The sequence below is a fragment of the Ananas comosus genome, linkage group 2 (genome assembly GCF_001540865.1).
Source record: "Ananas comosus cultivar F153 linkage group 2, ASM154086v1, whole genome shotgun sequence".
NCBI classification, from domain to species: domain Eukaryota; kingdom Viridiplantae; phylum Streptophyta; class Magnoliopsida; order Poales; family Bromeliaceae; genus Ananas; species Ananas comosus.
In genome coordinates, this window is record NC_033622.1 from 1913648 (window position 1) to 1935032 (window position 21385).

The window sequence follows — 21385 nt, forward strand, 5'->3', positions numbered from 1 at the left end:
TAAACTATCTGGAAATCAAATTTCACACATTTTCGATATTGTTCTCTTGTCCATCAAGTGAACAGAAAAATGAATGACTGAAAATGAATATCCTTCAAAAAATGATGATACAATTTTTATATTTGAGATCTAGAGTCTAGATCTTATTTTAAATAGTTTAAAGAATGTTTTAATAAAAATTTAGTTGATTTGAACTCTTCTATACCGTTAAACGAGCAAACGCACCATATCGGTCATTAAAATTATAGATTTTGTGACCCTTTGATCGTTCAATTAGTGATGCCAAAAAATCATGAAATTTGATTTTTAGATAATTTAAATGGTCTAGATCATATTCAACGATGCCGATCGTCGATTTGGAAGCTCTATCATAAAAAACAAATCGGTAGTAAATCGAGCAGTTTACTACCGATAGTAGACCAGTCAAACTCTATATATATATATATATGTATAGGGTAGGGCTACTGTGCTATTAGGAGCACAGCAACTCTTGTGCTTCTAACTTTCTAACCACCCATCAACAAGTTTGATGGGTGGTTAGAATGAGCGAGGGATGAGATATTGGAGAGAAATTTAAGAAGAAGAGAAATTGAGACACTCAATTTTTTCTCAATATCTCATCCCTCTCTCATTCTAACCACCCATCAAACTTGATAGGTGGTTAAAAAGTTAGGAGCACAAGGACTGCTGTGCTACTAATTGCACAGTAGCCTTGCTCTCTCTCTCCCTCTCTCTCTCTCTCTCTATATATATATATAGTATGTTTCTTGTGCTTTCGAAAGTACGGAGGCCTCCGTGCTTGTAAGTTGTTTTCGATTATAGGATATTCAATTCGATGATCGGCTACGTTAAGTATATTCTTCCATATTGGAACTATCTAGATGGTCCGATGATAGTTGGAGTGGTTGTGAGCAATAGGCACAGTGTGATTCTTCACGCTTTTTGAGGTAGAAGATTGCACATGCCGCCGGAGGCGTGCAGCGTGGTGGTGTGTTTGCTGATGGGAAGTGAGATGGTTCGACGGTGGTCGGAGTGGTTGTCGGCAACAAAGGCATAGTAGTTCTTCACCGGTAGGGGTGTAATCTGGGTCATGCCGGGCTAGCGCGGTCCAAATTTTTCGGGCCAATTCGGGCCACACAAAGTGGCCCAGCCCGACCTGGACTCAAATCCCGCCTTGGCCATCTTTATTTGGAGTGTGGCCGAGGGCGACCCACTTTCCGAAGCAGGTCGGGCCGTGCTGGGCTAAAGGCTGGTCCATTTTACTATAAATTTTATTTTTAAATATTTTAATTTTTGTAAAAATTTTTCCAATTGGTTTTATAAAATATATAGTTTTTTTAAATAAATAAGTTTTGATGACTTTTAAAAAAATATTTAAAATTAGAATAGATTAAAATAATTTTTGAAGAATAAATTTAAAAAAATAAAAAATCTATTAAGGAAAAAAAAAAAAANGGCATGGCATGGACCGGCTTCGATGACGGCCAAGCCGGACCCTGCCGGGGCATGAGCCCATAAGCTACGGCAGTTGCGGGCCAGCTGGGTACGATCCAGACAGCCGACAGTCGACCCAGTCCATACTGGCCCACGGGCCGTCTGTCCCATTTGACATCTCTAATCACAAGCGATGGAGTTTGTAAGTTTTAGTTGCCCTTGACTAAATTATGCTTACTCTCAATGTAAGAAGAATAAAATAGTAGAACATTAGAATGGACTTTTTGGGTATTTAGCCCTCTCATAAAAATTTTTTCACAAATAATCTCACAAAATTTATAATTGCAAAACTGGCTCCATCCCCGCGACGCAAGTGCCACATCAGCGGCTGGCTAGCATAAGTTGAATATGATTAACCATTCACCGTGTTTAGACACGGTGAATTAAGCTAAAATGCACAAGGACTGTTTGAGTTCTTTTGCACTGCGGGTTTGCTACTGTTCAGCCCGTCCAAATACGGTGAATGGTTCATCTTGTTTAAACACGGTGAATCATTTATCGTGTTCAACTTAATCCTTCATAGTCGCTGATGTGGCGCTTACATGGCACTTGTGTGGCATGAATATGACTAGTTTTATAATTATAAATTTCGTTGGACTATTTATGAAAAATAAATTTAAGAGGAGACTAAATGCAAAAACCGAATACGCAGTTAGAATAATAACGGCTTATTGAAGTTGAGTGGATAGTTTGTTGAATAGTATAATTTAATGAGTGAAAATAATTACAGGAATAGATTTAAATATAGAAAATTTGATAGTAGTAAATACTTCATGATAGCATAGCAGTCGGACTAATATTTTAAGATCTCAAAGCACTATCAACGGTGTGCTCAAAGGGCTTTCTTATAAAATGATCCTCCAGAAATTCAAAATTGGCAAAATGACCTGCCAAAATTTTATTTGTAAAACTAACCCTCCTTTCGCCACGTGAGCGTCACGTTAGAATTTCTTATAAAGACGGTGAATCGTTTACCGTCTTTGTAATATTTGTTATAAAAGGGGTAAATGGTTCACTGCCTTCAGAAGGCGGTGAACCATTCATCGCCTTTAGTGCAAAATCCTTCTTTCCGCCCTTTTCCCCTTTCCGCCCTTTCAAGTCTGCCGTTTCTGTGCCCTCGAGAAGACGGGAAACGATTCACTGTCTTATCAATGACACCATATTCTGGACTTGAAAAGATTTGCGTATCAGAATAGGGATTTATACTAAAAACGGTGAATGATTTACCGCTTTATGAAGGCGGTGAACCATTCACCGCCTTCACAACAAATATAACAAAGACGATGAACGATTCACCTGCTTCATTCATTGAAGCTATGAATTAGGCTACAGGGGTGAGGTAGTCAGGGCCTCACCCACCTGCTTCATTCATTGAAGATATGAATTAGGCTACAGGGGTGAGGCAGTTAGGGCCTCGAAAGAAGAAAAATTATGAAAAAAAAAAAACAAAGACGATGAACGATTCACCGTTTTTTTTAGGAATCTCTGACGTGGCGCCCATGTGACGAAAGAAGGATTAGTTTTATAAATAAAATTTTAATAGAATTATTTTGCCAAAATTAAATTTTTGAAGAGTCATTTTATAAAAAAAAAAGCCGGTGTGCCGTGTTAAGTGGCTGTATATGACGGCATACTTGGTTGGGTAGGGAGAGCAGAGTAGACCTCTCTCTCTCGCTCTCTCTCTCTCTCGAAGAAAGAGAAATTCTTCAAAAAAAGAAAAAAAGGAGGAAAAAAAAGAGAAAGAAATGGTGGGGGCGAATGTGAAGGCGGAGACGCTGAGTCTGATGGAGAGGAGGGCGGCGATGGAGGCCGACATGAACGCCATCATCGACGCCCTCTCCCGCCCCGGCGGCCCCGGCATCTCCGGGAACCTTCTAGACTCCCAGGCATATATATATATTATCTCCATTAACCCAAAACCCCAAAAAAATTTTTTAAAAAAAAACTCCTTTTTTCTTCTCATTTACTTACGATTTTGTTTTTGTTTTTGTTTTTGTTTTTGTTTTTTTTTCTTTTATTAGGGATTTCCGAGGCCCGATATCGACATCCCTACCGTCCGGGCGCAGCGCCACCGCCTCGCTGGTTCGCCGTTCAAAACCCTAATCCAAAACCCTAATTTGAGTTTTTTTTCCCCCTTATTTTTTTGGGTTATTAATTGTTTGCTTACTTTCTCATGGAAAAAGAGTGTAGTTAAATTGGCCGATCTAAGAAAAACACATTTGAATGCTTACACTAGGTTGTCTTTATCCAGCCGCTTTGACGCAATTTATGTAGCACTAGTGTAGTGACCCGCGCGTTACGACGGGCAGATACTGTTCAAGAATAAAATATCAGATTAGTACAAAAATAGTAAATATAGTCTACATTATAGACAAATACTTTTAAAAAATAAAACTATAATAAAAAAGAATTTAATTGTTTCAACTAAACTATTCAACATTGTTCAAGAGAAGTCGCATATCATGCAAATAGATGATTAAAATTATTTCCATAACATAATAATCAAATGAGGAAAAAAAAAAGAAGAGAAAAACTGGGTATATGTAAGATTTAGCCATGGAGATTAATATATAGGTATAGATATAGATTGGAGCAGTTTCGAGTCTTTTCAGAATAAGTTATCCAGTGATAACTTGTTCGGTACAAGAATTTTATATTGTAATTGGAAGTGTAAGTGATTTCAATTTGTGGGGCTCCTCGAAAATGGAAAAAAAGACTTTTAGGGCTGAACATGGTGTGGTACACCGTGTTGACATTTGATCGCGCTCGCTCATTTACCAAATTCTACAAGTTTCTTGAGCAAATCAAAGAGATATGCCGAATAGTATGTTCGCGCACCCAAACAAGGGCTCTGGGGTATCTAAAACGTCGAACTGCTTGCGTTTGTATAATGCGGCTCACACTGGGAGTTTTTTGGTCTAACTCGGGGAATTAAACTATAAATTGAAGCACTCTCGGTGAGTGGTGATCCTTGCTATGGGCCTATCAAGATCAATAGTTTACTCGTTTTTCGCTTTTAAAGCAACGATAATTTTAGTTCCGTGTGTGTTTCATGTATGCTGCAATGGTTTTTGGGAGTTTATGAGCTAACATTTTTTTTCTTTCTTTTTTTTTTTGGTTGGGTGGGGGTGGGGGGGGTATCTTTTTGTTGCAGAGTTGCGCAACGATCACAAGGATATCACTGACAAAATTGATAAAAATTTGCAAGTTTTGCACTCGTTAAGATTAGGTAAAAACGAACCAGCGATTCCTGGAGATGCAGGTACGCTAATCAAAAATTGCAGAACACTTCATTTTTTATATATGCTTTACTTCATTTAGTATGCTTAGTTGATACCGTTGGTAGTAATTGCTCGTAATGATCTGATCAAATGCTGTTTTTATTGTAAATATGCTCAATTTCGTCAAATTTCCTTAACCTGAATATATCCATTCGTCTTTCGGCATCTACGTAGGGCTACGAAAATATCTTATGATGACCCACCCAATTTATGCATCTACGATTCTACGTCTTTGTTCTTTAATCATGATGGCAATCAAGCCTTGCATTGTTTTTACCTGCGAGTAGTATTTGACGTGTAACGAGATTCTTCAAATAATAACTGTTATACATTTTACGAGCTAATAAGTAGTAGATAAGGCAATTCGTGTCCACAGGGTCAGGCCAGCCCTATCACCAAGGCCCTGCAATTGAAAAAGCCCTCTTTGGTCTGGTGTCAGCAATTCAGTGGTTTCTGCTGTGTAGTCGGTTCGGTTCGGTTCGGTTTGGTTCGGTTCGTGGTTTGCCCATATTTTGTACAACCAAATCGATCAAGCTTCTTAACCGAACGAAAACCGAACTGAGCTATTCGGTTTGGTTCGGTTCCAATATTCGGTTTTATCTTTCATAAAGAGAGAAAAGAATATTGTCAAGTTTTCAACACTATATGGATCAATTTACAGACGTTACGAAATAAAAAAAAGTATAAAAAAGATAAAAAATAGATACACCAACACTGACCAAGGTTTTAAGTGCCTGTCGGCACGGGCCGTATTCGCCGTGTCATACCGTGCCAACAAGATACCGGCACGATACAGACCCTGTACCGATGGCACAGCTCAAAACCCTTTATTCTTTAAATTAGTAAGTAATTTTATCAATAAAGTTCAAAAGATGTGATAAAAAGACATAATAAATAATTAGAATATTTTGTTGCTAAAGAAAATAAATATTTCATGCTATTATGTGTCGGCACACAAAAATTTTTTTGATTGGCAGGCATCGGCACGGCTCGGTACGCACCGTGTCATACCGTGCCGGCAAATTTCCGGCACGACCTTGTGCCACAGCACTTAAATCATTGGTGCAAATGAAGTAGGATTTTTAAATCTTCTATTGCAATACTCGTATCATACTGGCAAGTTTCCGGCACGACCTTGTGCCACGGCACTTAAATTATTGGCACTGACATCAAATTATTATTTGATACTTACCTAAATATATATATACATATTTATATATAACTATTCGGTTTTCGGTTTGGTTTTGTTTGTTTAGAAGTCTAAGCTGAACTAATACTGAAAACCGAATTCACAAAAATCACAACCGGACCGAACCGAAAACCAATTTACCTGAGCGAAATAGGCTTTTTGGGTTTGGTTCGGTTTGGTTTTCAGTTTGGACCCAAACTGTGGACACCTCTAGATGACCCCAATCAATAATGTCCTGTAATTTAGATTCAATCATCTCCTTATTGTGTCAAAGTAGGTGTAAAAATTTTAGCAAAATTTTTATTTTCCAACTACTGATCTGAAAAATTGGGGAAAAAGAAGAGGATAAGTATGAGGTGAGGCTAACAAATTAAAACCAAATTTGCGTTTTTCTGCAGGTGCATCAGCTTCTCATGGCGTTTCGTCTCAATATTCTCCCGTGGAGGAGGATCCAATTGTCAGGATACCTTTCGCTATAATTGATGAAATTGTCGATGATTCACCGGCAGCAGAAGACGGTTTACAGCTCGGAGATGAGATTGTAAAGTTTGGGAGCGTGGAAATTGGCGATGGACTGCAAGCGAAGCTTGTTTCAGAAGCACAGTCCAACCAGGGCCGTACCGTGCCTCTAATCATCATACGGCATGGTTCTGTTATGAATCTGAATGTGATTCCCAGACAATGGCGCGGCCGTGGACTTTTGGGGTATGCTTTGATTTCTTCTTTTTGTTCATCTCCCCCAACTTACATTTTTATTTTTTTTTAAAAAACTAGAGAACTTTAGACAGTTTTAGTAATGATTAAGATAATTGATCGATATAAAGATTTCATAATGTGACACCTGTTTGTTGCTGCAGTATCTCTGTTCAGAAACTACGCATATTTATAATTAATAAAAACTAAACCTCTTTGCACATGAATCGAAGTCGGACTTAGCGCTTCTATGTTCCAATTTTGGAATTTATGAGAGGATCATACATTTGCAGGCATACTATATCTTCATAATCTTGCATTGTTTATGTGCATGAAATTTCTGTTGTGGTTGAACCTGATCACATGAAGCTTGAATTTGGCATACTAACACTTTCTCTTTTTAACTTCGTGCAGATGCCATTTTCGGATCTTATGACAAGACAATTAGTGATAACACAATGATGAGGAAGTTCTTAAAGTTAATAGCACTTCCGAAAGTCGAATTTATGGGCAATGCATGTGGATGCGCATGCTTGCTTGTTGCCTTCTCATAGCGTCGTTTTGTTTTGCAAATTTTCTCAGCTTGTAATAGTGATCAACTGAACTTTTTTCTGCCGCACATCTGCTTTGTTTTACTCGGCATCGAAACATTCCTCTCAGTAAGTTGTTATAAATGGAGTACTTCGTTTTCACCAAGGTGTTCTTGTGCTGTGAAAGATGGGTATCCAAAGTGTCTTATGGTCAAATATGTGTTTAATGAGGTTTTGTTTTTGAGTTGCCATTTTATTTGAATCAACTACAGTGAATCGCATAACGGAAAATGCGCGAATAAACATTTCCTTGGCAATAATAGATAAGCAATTTGGGGTGTTTTATTTCTGTGGAGGGAAAGCAAAATTGATTAGATTTACATACTTCTGCTGATTTTACGCAGAACAATTGTGCGATTAATATTTTTCTGTTTTTCATGCAAATTTTGTAATCTTTTCGATCGTGCGTCGACCCGATGAATCAATCAATGAGAAGCAACAATGAAGCATCAATCGAGACGGCGGAGAAGGTATTCGATTTCGACGATCTTGGTTAGAGGAATAACCCAATCTCCGTAGAGTCGATAAACGACCGACGGATCGACCTTATAAGCGGCTCGGCTGCTATTGCTGTCGCCGGTATCAGCTGGTCGGTCCAGCGTTACATCTTGTCCGAACACCGCCGCTTTTTCCTCCACTCTTTTCTTCACAATTTCTTCTTGGCTTTCAGATGTTACCAGTTTCATCAAAGCATCCCTGTCCTGTAAAAGAAAAGGAATAAAGAAATTCATTATATCCAGCTAAATGGATTATTAAGAAGAGAAGTAACAAAGTTTTCGACGACCTTCGCGCGAATAGCAGGAATGTAATCCTGAGGGGAATCCCTGAACTTCACTTCTGCTACAAACCTCCCATAGTGGATCCTCCTCGAAAGAGCCTAAAATATATATATATATATATTTAAAAATGATAAACTACGCCGAAAAAAGAAGTTTAGAATTGTTTTTCAATTAGCTACGATGCGAATGTGATTACCTGCAAACACGCGAGATCAGATGCGGCTGTCGACGCAAAGTTTCCGTCGACGCCTTCGACAGTGAACTGCGGAAGCAGCTCTTTGAAGTACACACTCCAAATGGTATCACTTACATTGACAGATGCAGCTGCTGGGTATAAAACCTGGCAATTGGAAGAGCTTTCATTCATTCAAGCAGTTTTGCCACCAAAGTGTGTAAAGAAATTGTAGAACACAAAATGTAGTCTCCAAACTCTCGACGAATCATAATTCGGTCCCTAATCTTTCGCTTAAACATTGTCCATAATCTAACACCCATTACAGCTTAAAAACCATGCATTAAAGAAGCCTAGGAATTGCAAGATATTACATAAGTTTATGAACCATTCTGTTTAGTGTTTGAAGCGCTTTGTTTGCAGTACTTATCTTAGAAGGGATTCTCTCCAAAGCATTAATCCGTTGTTTCAAGGTACATTTGCTTTTGCGTGAATCAAAAGATCATCATATTTTGCTTTCAAACTTTTTCGTGTCAATCAGAAGCAGGGCCAAACAAGTTTTTCTTTGTATGAAATGTATTTTGAAACCGTAAGACGGGAGTGGGAAAAAGAAGATTACCTTCGAAAAGTTGTATGGAGGGACTACTGGCCATGTCAAATCTTCAGGGAAGAAGGGAACCTCTTCTGGATTTTGATAACTTCCAAACTGCACAATGTCTATAACAACTCTTAAAAGGGGATATATTTATTTATTTATATGAAAGATAAAAAAATCATAATGCATGAAATTTTTGCTTGAACATCTCAAATTGTGGCCTTAAACACAAAAATTATTTTGTTTCTTTTCTATTGATCCTCCATTTATTAAAGAAGTAGAGTTCTTTGAACGAGATTAAGTGCTTGTTTGGTCTTTCTGTAGTATAGTGTTGTTCAATAAAGTATTATTTGAGTAGTGTTATTATAAGAAGCACTATATTAAAAGATTTTTTTTTATCAGCAAAATAAAGAAAAAAAGAAAACCAACTTTTAGTTTTAAGACCCAAAATCTCGTATCTACTATACTACAGTAAAAGCTTTGAAAGTTTTCACTAGATCGGAAGCCCCCCCACATCACGCGGGAGCTCTCTAATCCAACGACGTATGCCGATTCACCGAGTCTATTCAGCTCAACAACTCGGCAGAAGTGCTATGGTTCTCTGCCAAATACCATTATATATATTGTTGGGATCGACAACAGAAACAAAAGCGGAGCCAGACAGGTCCTAAACGCAATCTGCGTCATATATCATATATATATATATATATATATATATATATATATATATATAATTTGTTTTATTTTTAAAAAAAGAGAGAAAAGGTTTTCTTGGCTTGGACCCTCTCACTGTCCCTCACAAAGAGCTCAACCAAAGAGCAACTATTGCCAAACCATTTGTCCACCTTCAAACAAGAGGAGGGGTTGTACAATGGAGAATTGTATGGGTATTTAGCCCTCTCAATGAGGCTAAACACAATGGTATCCTCCTCTCTAGTGAGAAAATCGCGCACGGATTCCAAAGTTATCCCCCTTGAGAGAGAACATTGAAGCAAAAGAGCATTGAAGCAGAAGAGTAGATGAATAAGAATAGCAATAGTAGAAGAAGAAGAAGCAGCAGCAGCAGCCATTGCAGAGAAGAAGAAGAAGAAGAAGAAGAAGAAGAAGAAGTCGGTGGGGAGGGAGAAGTCGTTGCCGGCTTTATATTTCAAGTGTTTGGTTAAAAGGTTTGAAAAAGTCAGCTTTCTGTTAATAAAGGGAATGGATTGCCGGCTGATTGTCTTTTCTCAACGAGAGCTGATCATATTGTCAGAATATTATCTACTGTCACCGTTGCAAAAATATTCAAAATATAATTAGATGCAAGATATCAACTTTGACAATAATAAATATTACTTTAATTCTATCAATTTTCTTCTCTCTCTCTCTATATATATTTTGATGTTGTCCCGCCGAGAAATTAAGAGCAATTTTAGAATGGCGCAAAAATTAAGATCATTTTTTAATTCTAAAGGTTGAAACATATTTAGAGGTCAATAATAAATTACTTTAATAAAAAGCACCAGATACGATCAAAGTATTAAGATAGTATTGAGACTGTATATACATTTCATTCTGAAAAGTGATATTAACGCATTTATCAGATTCATTAAATTTTTGTCAAATTATTTGACATTGGAGTATCATCAACACCGTTGTTAAAGGCTACAAAGGAGGGAATGAGCACATGCGTAAAAAGGGCTCAATTTAGCTTGAGTTTTTTGGTGGTCAAAGTCAACCTGATGGGAAAAGTCAACTTCATGTGAACAGGTTGAATTTAGGTAGTTGAAAAAGGAAAAAAAAAGTAAAAAAAAAAAAACCAATAAGAGGCCACATTTCATTGACCAAATATGTCAAATCCTTGTAAATCTTTGGTTAGAATTAAATATTCTGAAAAAAAAATAATTTTCAATATATGGCTCCATATGATACTCATAAATCTTTGGTTACAATTAAATATTCTGGATTTTTTTTTTTTTCAATATATGGCTCTATACGATACTAAAAAATAATTGCACATGTTGGTAAAAGAGCACGAACTAATCTAAAAAGCTTAAGTTACTAGCAGCTGGTACCATTTACATGATATACTAGTGTAATGTTCTGCGTTTCGCGGCAGGAGCTAATGACTCCAGAAGCTAATTTGAGTTTATCATTGAGTCCGAGTGCAATGACAGCATAGAAACATAATGATACTTTTTTTTATCAGGTCAAGTTAGTAGTTCTCGACGTGTATAATGTTGATTCTTGAAGTTTAAGTTTATCTTCGAATTCAAATACATCATGGCTATAGAAAAAATGGCATCCAATTTTCATACGGATTGTGTCGGTCCAAAATTTTTTAAGATGAGATTACTTTACAATTCACTGCACAAATTAAATTGACTACACTTCTAATTAATTTTCTTAAGTATATAAACTGCCTCTTCACCTCCTACAGGGAGAAAAAAGTGAAAAAAAAACTTTGAGACCTCAATTGTGCCAAAAGATTAAAAGAATTTAAAACCCAAGAGTGATAACAACTAACAATTTGTAAAAAAATCAAAGGAAATAAAGGAAGGCAATAAAGTTCAAACAAAATAAGCCAACTTAATTTACTCTAGGATACATAATAATACTATTTCCTTTCCGCTTTACTTTGTCAAGAGGTCTTCCAACTAAAAGCAAAAAAGGCCAATAAACCCAAATCAAATTTCAATATCTAAGAAGAAAGCCTACATCAAAATTGATTTACAAAGATATATAAAGAAACCATTTAAGACAAACTCTGCCACCAAGAAAAGAAAAAAAAAAGAAAAAAAGGTAGCAGTATAACCTGAAGAAAAGGTAAAAAAAAAAAAATCACGCCACCACTAAGTCGTTCCCTTTGTGCCCAATGCTGCCGCTGCCGATGAGTTCGCCGTTGTTCAGGATTCCGATAAACTCTTTTTCTTTACCAAATCAAAACAAATTTAGAAGAAAATTTTGTCAAAAAGAAATAACATTTAAGCATGCCCTAAATACAAAACAACTTAAAATAATTTTTAAAAAAGGAGCAAACCAATTCTCTCCCTCTCCAGACCGAGGAATTCTACACTGTCACACTTGCACCACGTCATCAATAACAAGCCAATCACATTCCTTCTTTTTTAAACAAAAGTACAATAAAAATGCTTTTTTACAATCATGATGGGACATATATTCTTAAAAGGATTAATTTGATTGGTTTGTTACGCCACGTCACTAATACACCCGTTGCATTCTAGAATTTTTCCTCCAGACCACTCTTTTACTAATGCTCTCTCTTTGTGTTTTTATTTCAGCTCCTGTGTGTGTGTATGTTGGGCCTCAACCACCACCACTAAACTCCATAGATGAGTTTACAAAAAATTGTAGAGAGAGAGAGAGAGGGAAGAGAAAGAGAGAGATGAAAGTCTTAATAGAGAGGGATGTAAAAAAGATAAATACATCCCCTCTGAGAGGCAGAGATGTAAGTACAGAGAGCCCATGTGAAAGAGAGAGAAAGTGAGAAAAAAATAAAATATCTACAAGAACTAAAACTTTAGATTTAAAAAAAGGCACCGTAGCTTAACGACGGAACGCCGATTTCGAATAAGTTTTTTTTCTTCACCAAATCAAAGCAAATGTAGAAAAAAATTTCATTCAAAAAAATTAAAATTTAAGCGGGCCTTAAATACTAAAACATCTTAAAATAATTTTAATAAAAGGGGAAAAAAAAAAGGGAGCAAACCAATTCTCCCTCTCTCTTGACAATTCTTTTACTGTGTCTCTCTCTTTGTGATTTTTTTTCCCAAGCTCCTTTGTGTGTGTGTTTGGTTAGAAAAAATTATAAAGAGAGGAAAGAGAGAGGGAAAGATGTAAAAGAGGTAAATACACCTCCTTCTGTGAGGGAGAGAGATTCAAGTACATAGAGTCCATGTGAAAGGAAGAGAGAGCTCGTGAGAGAGAGAGAGAGAGAGGGGGGAGAGAGAGAGAGAGAGAGAGTGAGAAAAAATTAATATATTTACATGAACTCATATTAAAAAAAGTGACGTGGCTTACCGACGGAACGCCGTTTGGCTTCTCCTTAGTATAGAGTGACGGAACGCCGTTTTCCGATAAACTCTTTTTCTGCACCAAATCCAAACAAGTGTAGAAAAAAATTTCATTAAAAAAACTAAAATTTAAGCAAGCATTAAATGCTAAAACATCTTAGAATAATTTTAATAAAAAGGAAAAAAAATAGGGAGCCAACTAATTCCCTCTCTCTCTTTACCATCCTTTTCCTGCTTTTCTCTCTTTGTGATTTTTTTTTTCTGAGCTCCTTTGTGTGTGTGTGTTGGGTTAGAAAAAAACGGATAATTGCTTATATACTCCTAAAAACTTTCTGACTTTCTAATTTACCCCTCTTAGAAGACTAATATTGAAAATATTCTTTTTACGTTCCAACCTATTTTCAATATATCCCTAGAGTTAAATTCTGTTAATGAACTGTTAGCAATAGCTGTTATCTCTATAAAATTACTATTTTGTCCTTTCCAATATACTCTTCTACCATTACCAACTTTTCTTATTTGTCCTTAAGTTAGGGGCACAAAAAGTATTTTAATTTTTGGTCTTTTCGAATATACTCTTCTACCATTACCAAAATTTCTTGTTTGGCCTTAAGTTAAGGGCAAAAGAAACATTTTGATTTTTTTTTAACTCTGGTAGATATTTAACTCACGTTTAATTTAAGTTAACTTAACGGGGGATAACTGTAGGGATATTTTAGAATAACGGAGGAATATATGACGGGTATATTGGAAAGAAAAAAAAAAGTAGGTATAAATGAGATATATAGGTAATTATCTCTAGATAAAATTATAGAGATGGAGAGATGAAAGTTTTAATAGGAGAGAGAGATGAAAAAGAGGTAAATACATCCCCCTCTGTGAGAGAAAGATGCAAGTATATAGAGCCCATGTAAAAGAAAGAAAACCCATGTGAAAGAGAGAGAAAGAGTGAGTGAGAAAAAATTAATACATCCATATGAACTCATATTACAATTTATAAAAAAGCAATGTGGCTTAACGACAGAACTACTGTTTCACTTTTTTTTTTTTTTTTTTTTTTTTTTTTTTCTGAGCTCCTTTGTGTGTGTATGTTAGGTTAGAAAAAATTATAGAGAAAGAGGGAACAGAGAGGGAGAGATGAAAGTTTTAATGGACGAGATAGAGACGTAAAAGAGATAAATGCATTCTCCTCTGTGAGAAAGAGATATGCAAGTACATAGAGCACATGTGAAAGAGAGAGAGCCCGTGTGGAAGAGAGAAAGAGAGAGAATGAGAAAAAATTAATACACCCACATAAACGTATATTACAAAAAAACGACGTGGCTTAACGACGGAACACTATTTGATTTCTCCTTTCGTATAGAGTTTAATAGATCACGGTTTAATTTTGTATTCTATATGGGACTCTTATTTTTTTAACATAAACAATGCATTAATGTAATGATTAAAGTAGCACAGTAACAATGGAGAAAGGCATGTCAAATTATTATTCTAGATAATAATTGAGAATTGAGAAGTAATTAAAAGAGACAGTTGTTTCAATAAAAAAAATTTTGGAGTATTACTAGCTTGAAATAACAATCTTATTTTGGGGAGAGTTAAATAAGTCCTACATTTGACAAAATATACCTTCCTTATCTCTCTAAGCTTTGACCATATTAATGAAATAAATTAGCCTCAAATAATCAGGTATTATTATTACATGAAAATGCTAAAAACAGATACAACCTCAAAGCTAAAATTTCTTAAATTATAATTGGTCTAGTAAATTACTACATAAAATAAACAGATAGGAGATTAGAGAGACCTAAACTCATTTATCGTCGGAAATAATGTTAAGGGATGTTTATACAAAGACCATCCAAACTTTTGCAAATAGATTTCTGAACTTCTAATTTTGGTAATTGGGTTCTCTAAACTTTATCAAATAGCTTAATATGCCTATGCCGTGAAGTGAACTTAGAGAAGCTATAATTATACAATCGTTTTGCTTGCATATCTTTCACGCGGGCTTGTAAAATCGTTTAAAAATACTGTGTATAGCTTACATGTGTATATATGAATATATATATATATTGTATGTGTGTGTGTATATATGTATATATATGTGATGTATATATGTATATATGTGTGGTATATAGTCGTGATATATATATATATATATATAATTGGGCTGGAATACTATTAATAGTATTTGGCAGTTTTTACTATCGAATTTTTAACTCTTGAATGAAAAATTGTAAGATTAGGATTATAATGGTCTCCTAGCTAGGGTTTAGTAGCATTCATTCTAGAATTGAATGGGTGGTTAGTTGAATAATATAATCTATAATATGAAATTAATGAAAGTGTAGATTGAACGGCTAAAAATCAATAGTAAAAGATTCCAAATACTATTAATAGTATTCCAGCTCAACTCTCTCCCTCTCTCTCTCTATATATATATATATATAGTAGGGTTATTATACTATTAGGAGCACAACAATGACTGTGCTCTTAACAGCATAGTAGACATACTCTATATATATATTCTTCTAACTATAATAATAATTACGCATGAAAATTGAAGAATAAGGTGAATTTTTCTTAATTTTTTTATTACTTTTGTAGGCATTTGAATCGAAAAAATAATTTTTTTTTTAAAAAAAAGCTTTATAAAATTATATTAAAATATGCGACCAAAACGGCGGTGTTAGTACCTTTAATTAAGGAAATGAGCCTGTTGATTATTTGATAAAGTTTTAAAAAAATTAATTGCTAAGATTAGAAGCTAAGTTGTCTATTAACAAAAGTGTTAAGGTTCAAAGGGTCTTTGTACATTTTTTTTTCCCTATCGAATTTAGTATTACGCGGACTCGGAATTCATTCACGACAAAATAACTATTCCTTGCTTATCCCCAAAAAGAAGCAAAATTTTTGACTTCTCGAATTCAAAATAGAGATTCGAATCTTCGAAAGCCACACTTACTTTTAATACAGAAGCCGCAATTTCTACGCCTCTTTTTCGCAAAAGCCCCAAATTCTGAGCTTCTTCCAGCAGCAAATCTTGGCTTGTGGAATGGTCAGAGAACAGCACTCTTAATGGGAACAGAAATGGTCAAGAGGTCGGCTGACGGGCGAAAACTCGACTTCAAAAGCTTCTGCTTCTAGCTACAGCAAAAAAAACTGGATATTAATCAAAACATAAAACAATTCTAGATCAGCTACAGGCGAAAACTCGACTTAAAAAGGTTCTGCTTCTAGTTACAGCAAAAAGAACTGGATATTAATCGAAACATAAAACAATTCTAGATCAGCTACAGGCGAAAACTCGACTTAAAAAGCTTCTGCTTCTAGTTACAGCAAAAAGAACTGGATATTAATCGAAACATAAAACGATTCAAGATCAGCTACAGACGAAAACTCGACTTAAAAAGCTTCTGCTTCTAGTTACAGCAAAAAGAACAGGATATTAATCGATATATAAAACAATTCTAGATCAGTTACAGGTGAAAAGTCGACTTAAAAAGCTTCTTCTTCTAGTTACAGCAAAAAGAACTGAATATTAATTGAAACATAAAACAATTCTACTCCGGCAAAGACAAACTAGTCCTTACATGAGACTCCACCAAAAGGAAAATCATAACCTCAATTTTAGCTTAAGGACCCTTTTATCCACTAACCAGGCAATAATAATTAAAAAAAAAGGGTTTTCAACCTGCTAAAGCAGTTATATTATCATAAGCATAAAGCAAGGGGGAAAAAAAAAAAAAAAAAAAAAAAACAGACACACAGGGTGCACTTGTTTCACTAAAAATAGAGAGTGCAATAATTTTGAAATGTAAATGCCCACTTCCATTATTTGGTTTACCACGACTTCACCTTCGGTCGAAAATTGAGGGAATAAATATATATAATATTAATTCATTTCTCACATCTCTAACTTTTACACCATTCACTCTCTGTTAAACAAACAATAGAATTGAGAGAACTTCAGTTTGAAAGAGAAGCAACTTTTACCTAAACTTTAATTCGTCTGAAAATCTATTTCGATATGAACTTCACCGGAAAGTGATACAAACAGATGCACGGGAGGAGTCAGTCAATACAGCTACAGGAAGATGACACAATGATAATAACACATCACAAAAAGCTCAGCATAAATGGCTTTGCCAATGTTTTCATCTTTAGACATAGCAATCATATATCAAGAAATATTAGACATTATCGAAAAGGTAGAAGGTCCGATATATTGTCCTGGTAGGTTTCGCTCCAGAAGGAATTTAAAGTATAAAACAATAAATTATCTGTTCGTTAAGTACAGCACCAATAAAAGCCTACTCATTCAAACAGCAAACCTAGTCAACCCCAACCTCTTTAAAGCACATAGAAAACAGTAATCACATTTTATCATAGTAATGGAGATTGTTCAAAAAGAAAATTTACAAACAAGAAACATACGTATCAAGTTGACTCATAAAGAATCCTCATGAGCCTCACTCCATGATTTTTTGGTGGTCACTGATTATTCACATATAATGCCTTTTTAGTGAATGATACTCGTTGATGAATTCACAACAACGCTTTGAGGAGTTCTAAACTACAGGGTTAGTTACTAGAAGATACTCGGAAAATTCTTCGAAAGTTTTTACCAGAAATGGCATTTAATGCGCAGGACTACACACACTTCATGATTCACATTCATATGCTCTCTAAAAACAACATAATGAAGAGATTTGAAGCTTACAATGACCTTACTCTTATGCCTCCATTGGCAACAAAACGTACAGTACAAAACGACATGTAAATTTTGCAGAATAAATCAGTCTCAAAAATGTATCCTACTTAATCCTCATGAATTTCTTTAACAAAAGAGAATACCATGTCAGTATAATTGTCTATACAATTATACTTGCAAATACTTTGACGCAAAAGATGTAAGCCTCATTACTTGTTGTATGTAAAATATTTTCTCTTAAATAGAAAAATGATCCTGGGAAATATTCACTAATGGACAATGTTGATGGTGCAAAAAAAATATCATCAATGTAAACTGACGAGACAAAAGGCTATAAAAATCTTGCAGATTAAATATAATAACAGCAAAAACTAATCAGAAAACATCTTGTAGATCAAAATCTAAATACCCCAAAGTAATCAAATCAAGAGCTGACTATTTTATTCTAAATTGCTTCATTTTAATAGTAAAAACACCATTATCTGACGACCTGACAGGAAGTGTTGGCTTAAGTCACATCAATCAATATAATATGGAAGGTTAAGTAACCTGCGAAAGCAGAGTCTCATCAGTGGGGAGCCTCAGGTCATCCTTTGTGTTCCCATTCTCAGACAGAAGACTCACCTACAGGACAACATCTCAGGTAAGTTAATTTACAAGCAGGGTTTAGTTCACTCAAGTCTTATTATTGGAAAAATAATGATGGGGCAAAAAAAAGGAAAAAAAACCTAACAGTCAAAAAGAACCAAAATGTAAAACTACTTGGAAATCAGCGTTGCATACTTAACTACAGCAAGAGAGATTACAAAAAGACATACAAAGCCATCTTCAGATATATCAATAAGTTGATAGTCCGTGCGAGTGACACGACGGACCTGAAAAATTAAACACAATTGTCAAACACCACATTAGGTTGTCGGATACTGTGTCTCTAAGAAAGTTAAAATTAAAAAGAGGATACATCAGAGTTATGGGATGAAGGCACAATATCATCAAGCTTCTCGGAGTTGAAGATATCAATCCCAACAAAGTGGCACTTGGCATGACCGTGCTTGCCAGTTTTAGATGTTGAGATATCAAAAACCTATGAGTCCAAAAAGGCAAATTAAATTGAAGGCAAGTTCAATCTTAAAAAAATATAAATAACAACAATATTCACCAGAGTCATTAATATTTTTAGGACAACATATTCATCTTCAGAAATTGCATTTCAACAGTAAGCATAGCATTTTCCATAAGTTATATATGGACACAAAGCTTACAGAACAAAACTACCATAACAATGAAATCAGAAAAAGCAAAGAAAACTCTGCTGAATTACACGTCATCTCATAGTGGCGCTCCACAAAGTAAACAAATAACATATGTTACATCTTCCCTAGGTAATGTGTAACAAGAGTATCCCCCTGGATTCTGACTTGCTTTAACTGAATTCAATTTGTTGCTTACTAAAAAACCAAATGGAAGTTGGCAGTCTTCTGCAAGTATATTAACATGTAAGTTCAAAGTTATTGTTATGGAAAATAAGAATTAAGATCAACTAATTTTACTTGAGCCCTCAACTATGATGCCAAACACATCATCCTATTTGGTACATTGAGGAGCTAGGATCAGGTGAAACTGCAGCTAGGAATCCATGGTATGATGAATGGATTAGTGACTATAAGCGGAAAGAAAGGGACCATGTGCACTAATCTGCTTTCATACACATCTACACTAAAGAATAATGAGAAGATAGAAAAGAAAAAGAGTGCAAGTAGGCATAAGGCTTGGAACCGAGGATCTAAGATAAGGAAGCAAAAAACACCTTCCCACTAAGCTAGATGATAATTGCAGCCGAAATTTCAAAAATCCCATGTGTTGCCTACAATATATAAATATTGCTTTCGCTTTCTGGCACTTTGCAAACACATGATCATATTCTCCATGATACCGCTGACCTATTAATGACTTATTCATGGAAAATTAGATTCAAGTGCATTTCTAACGTCAATGTTAAAACTATTTTTGTTGTGTAAGATTATACCGTTAGGTCATTTTGTAATATAAATTTGGCCACTGTGAAATCCATCAAGCCGACCTGCGCAAAAATTTCGACGCCGTAATCATTAATGGTGATGGAAGGGTAATAACAGTAAGGGGAAAATAGAAATGTTGGAATTAATTTCTATCTTCATATACATCATGTTCAGTTGGTGTGTGGCTAAGGTAAAATAATAAAAATCCCTTAATGTGGACATCAAATTCTAGGATCAATCTTCATATAAATGTGATCAGGTCAATAAATCTAGTCTATCTTACTAATCTATGAGCTAGCAAGTTCATGTAAGTCACCCTGATTTTACTGGACTAAAGAAGCCCTGTCAGCATTAATCTAGCACGACTAGCAGTTATTCTTATGTCCAATTCATTGCCATCCCTATGGAAAAACATATTTTGATCTTTCTGTTACATAGCCTCTAGTACTAGTACTATATAAATACTAATTTGTCTACTACGGGTACTACAACTCATGAACTCTGAAAGCACTTCACTTTACTAACTTTCCGATTTCCATTAGTCAATCTCCATAATGATTCTTCAACAATAATTTCTCATAGTCGCAGCCAATTCCATATAGCACAGCCAATGCTAACAAAAGACTTCAACTAAGAAATTAATGTCTATCCTTCATCTAGCTAGTCTCCTCAAGATTTGCTATTAAAAAGTCAGTGCATGACCATGTTCTACTGCTAGTGATTATTACGTAGCTGGTAAAAAAATGTACAAAACTTATTTGACCTATGAGCCATTTTGAGTTGACTACCAATCTTTCAAAATTTTGATTTTACCAACATTTCAATTTGTTTGATTTTACTAAACTTGGAAAGACAATCAACGCATTTGAATTTTGAAATCAAAGTACCATTGACTAACTCAAATTAAACAAATTAAAATATTGGCCGGTAAAATCAAAATTTTGAAAGGTTGGATAAACTCAAAATAGTTCATAGTTTAGGTAAGTTCTGTACGTTTTTACCTAGCATAGTTTGATGTCCTTCTTGCACGAAACCAAGATAAATCTTTAACTTGATTCTCCATATTCCCAATAACTTTGCCTCAAAATATTAGTTAAAAATCAGAAAAGAAAAATGAGGCCTAAATTAAATTGCAACACCGTAAAAGTTCATAATATGCTTGCTTAAACCAAAAACCGCCTCCGCCATATTTTGAACTATCAATCTCAAGAGTAATCTTTATGATCTACTTCTCGTGATTATTACACCACTCTAACAACAACATCAACAACAAAACATCCAATTTCTCAAGCTAAGATTTAAATCTCATCCATTACACACAAAATTGTGATTACGCAACCAATCAAAAACATCAAATTTTCGGCATCTAACAACACCGAATCATGAGCTCAAATCAACTGAATCAAAAACTGGGGGCTAGGGTTTGAGGACGGGAACCTTGCAGGGTCGGCCCTTTGACGATGTACCCGTTCTTGCGGATCGCCCCCGCTTGTTGAGGGTACGTCTTCGAGGCGCCCGCGTCGGCCTTCGACTCGAATTGGTGTTCCTCGTCCATTGTTGAGCGATGAAGGGAATCGAGGAGGAGGAGGAGCAATGGAGAAGCGAGAGGAGAGGAGGGCTGGCAAATGAGCGAGCCGGCTCGCGTTCGACTCGTGTTCGACTCGATACTTGGCTCGCTCGAGCTCGAATCGAAATTAAATAAGCCGAGCTTGAACAAAGAAAAAGGCTTGAAATTTATTTCAAGCCAAGTTTGAGTATTACTCGGCTCGTTCGAATTAGGCTCGAAAAGCTCGAATATATATATATATATATATATATATATATATATATAGTAGAGCTACTAT

At 35.4% G+C, this 21385-nt stretch overlaps 2 protein-coding genes and 1 pseudogene across 3 annotated transcripts; 1 reads left to right on the forward strand and 2 right to left on the reverse strand.

The window, feature by feature from the left end:
• On the forward strand, positions 3141–7438 carry LOC109706822 (26S proteasome non-ATPase regulatory subunit 9). 2 transcript variants are annotated; one of them, XM_020227829.1, is made up of 5 exons: positions 3143–3380; positions 3516–3576; positions 4649–4756; positions 6363–6669; positions 7072–7438. In XM_020227829.1, the coding sequence occupies exons 1-5, from the start codon at positions 3240–3242 to the stop codon at positions 7091–7093; spliced, it is 639 nt and encodes a 212-aa protein (XP_020083418.1). In that variant the 5' UTR covers positions 3143–3239; the 3' UTR covers positions 7094–7438. The 2 variants fall into 2 exon arrangements, with proteins under 2 accessions (XP_020083419.1, XP_020083418.1); XM_020227830.1 differs by lacking the exon at positions 4649–4756 and having other exon boundaries at positions 3141–3380.
• On the reverse strand, positions 7510–9851 carry LOC109706897 (chorismate mutase 2-like; the record flags this gene model as incomplete). The annotated part of the gene is made up of 5 exons (XM_020227915.1): positions 7510–7948; positions 8032–8124; positions 8223–8366; positions 8818–8903; positions 9563–9851. Coding segments are annotated over 5 exons (864 nt in total), but the record flags the coding sequence as incomplete, so codon positions are not given.
• On the reverse strand, positions 16242–21190 carry LOC109724048 (annotated as a pseudogene).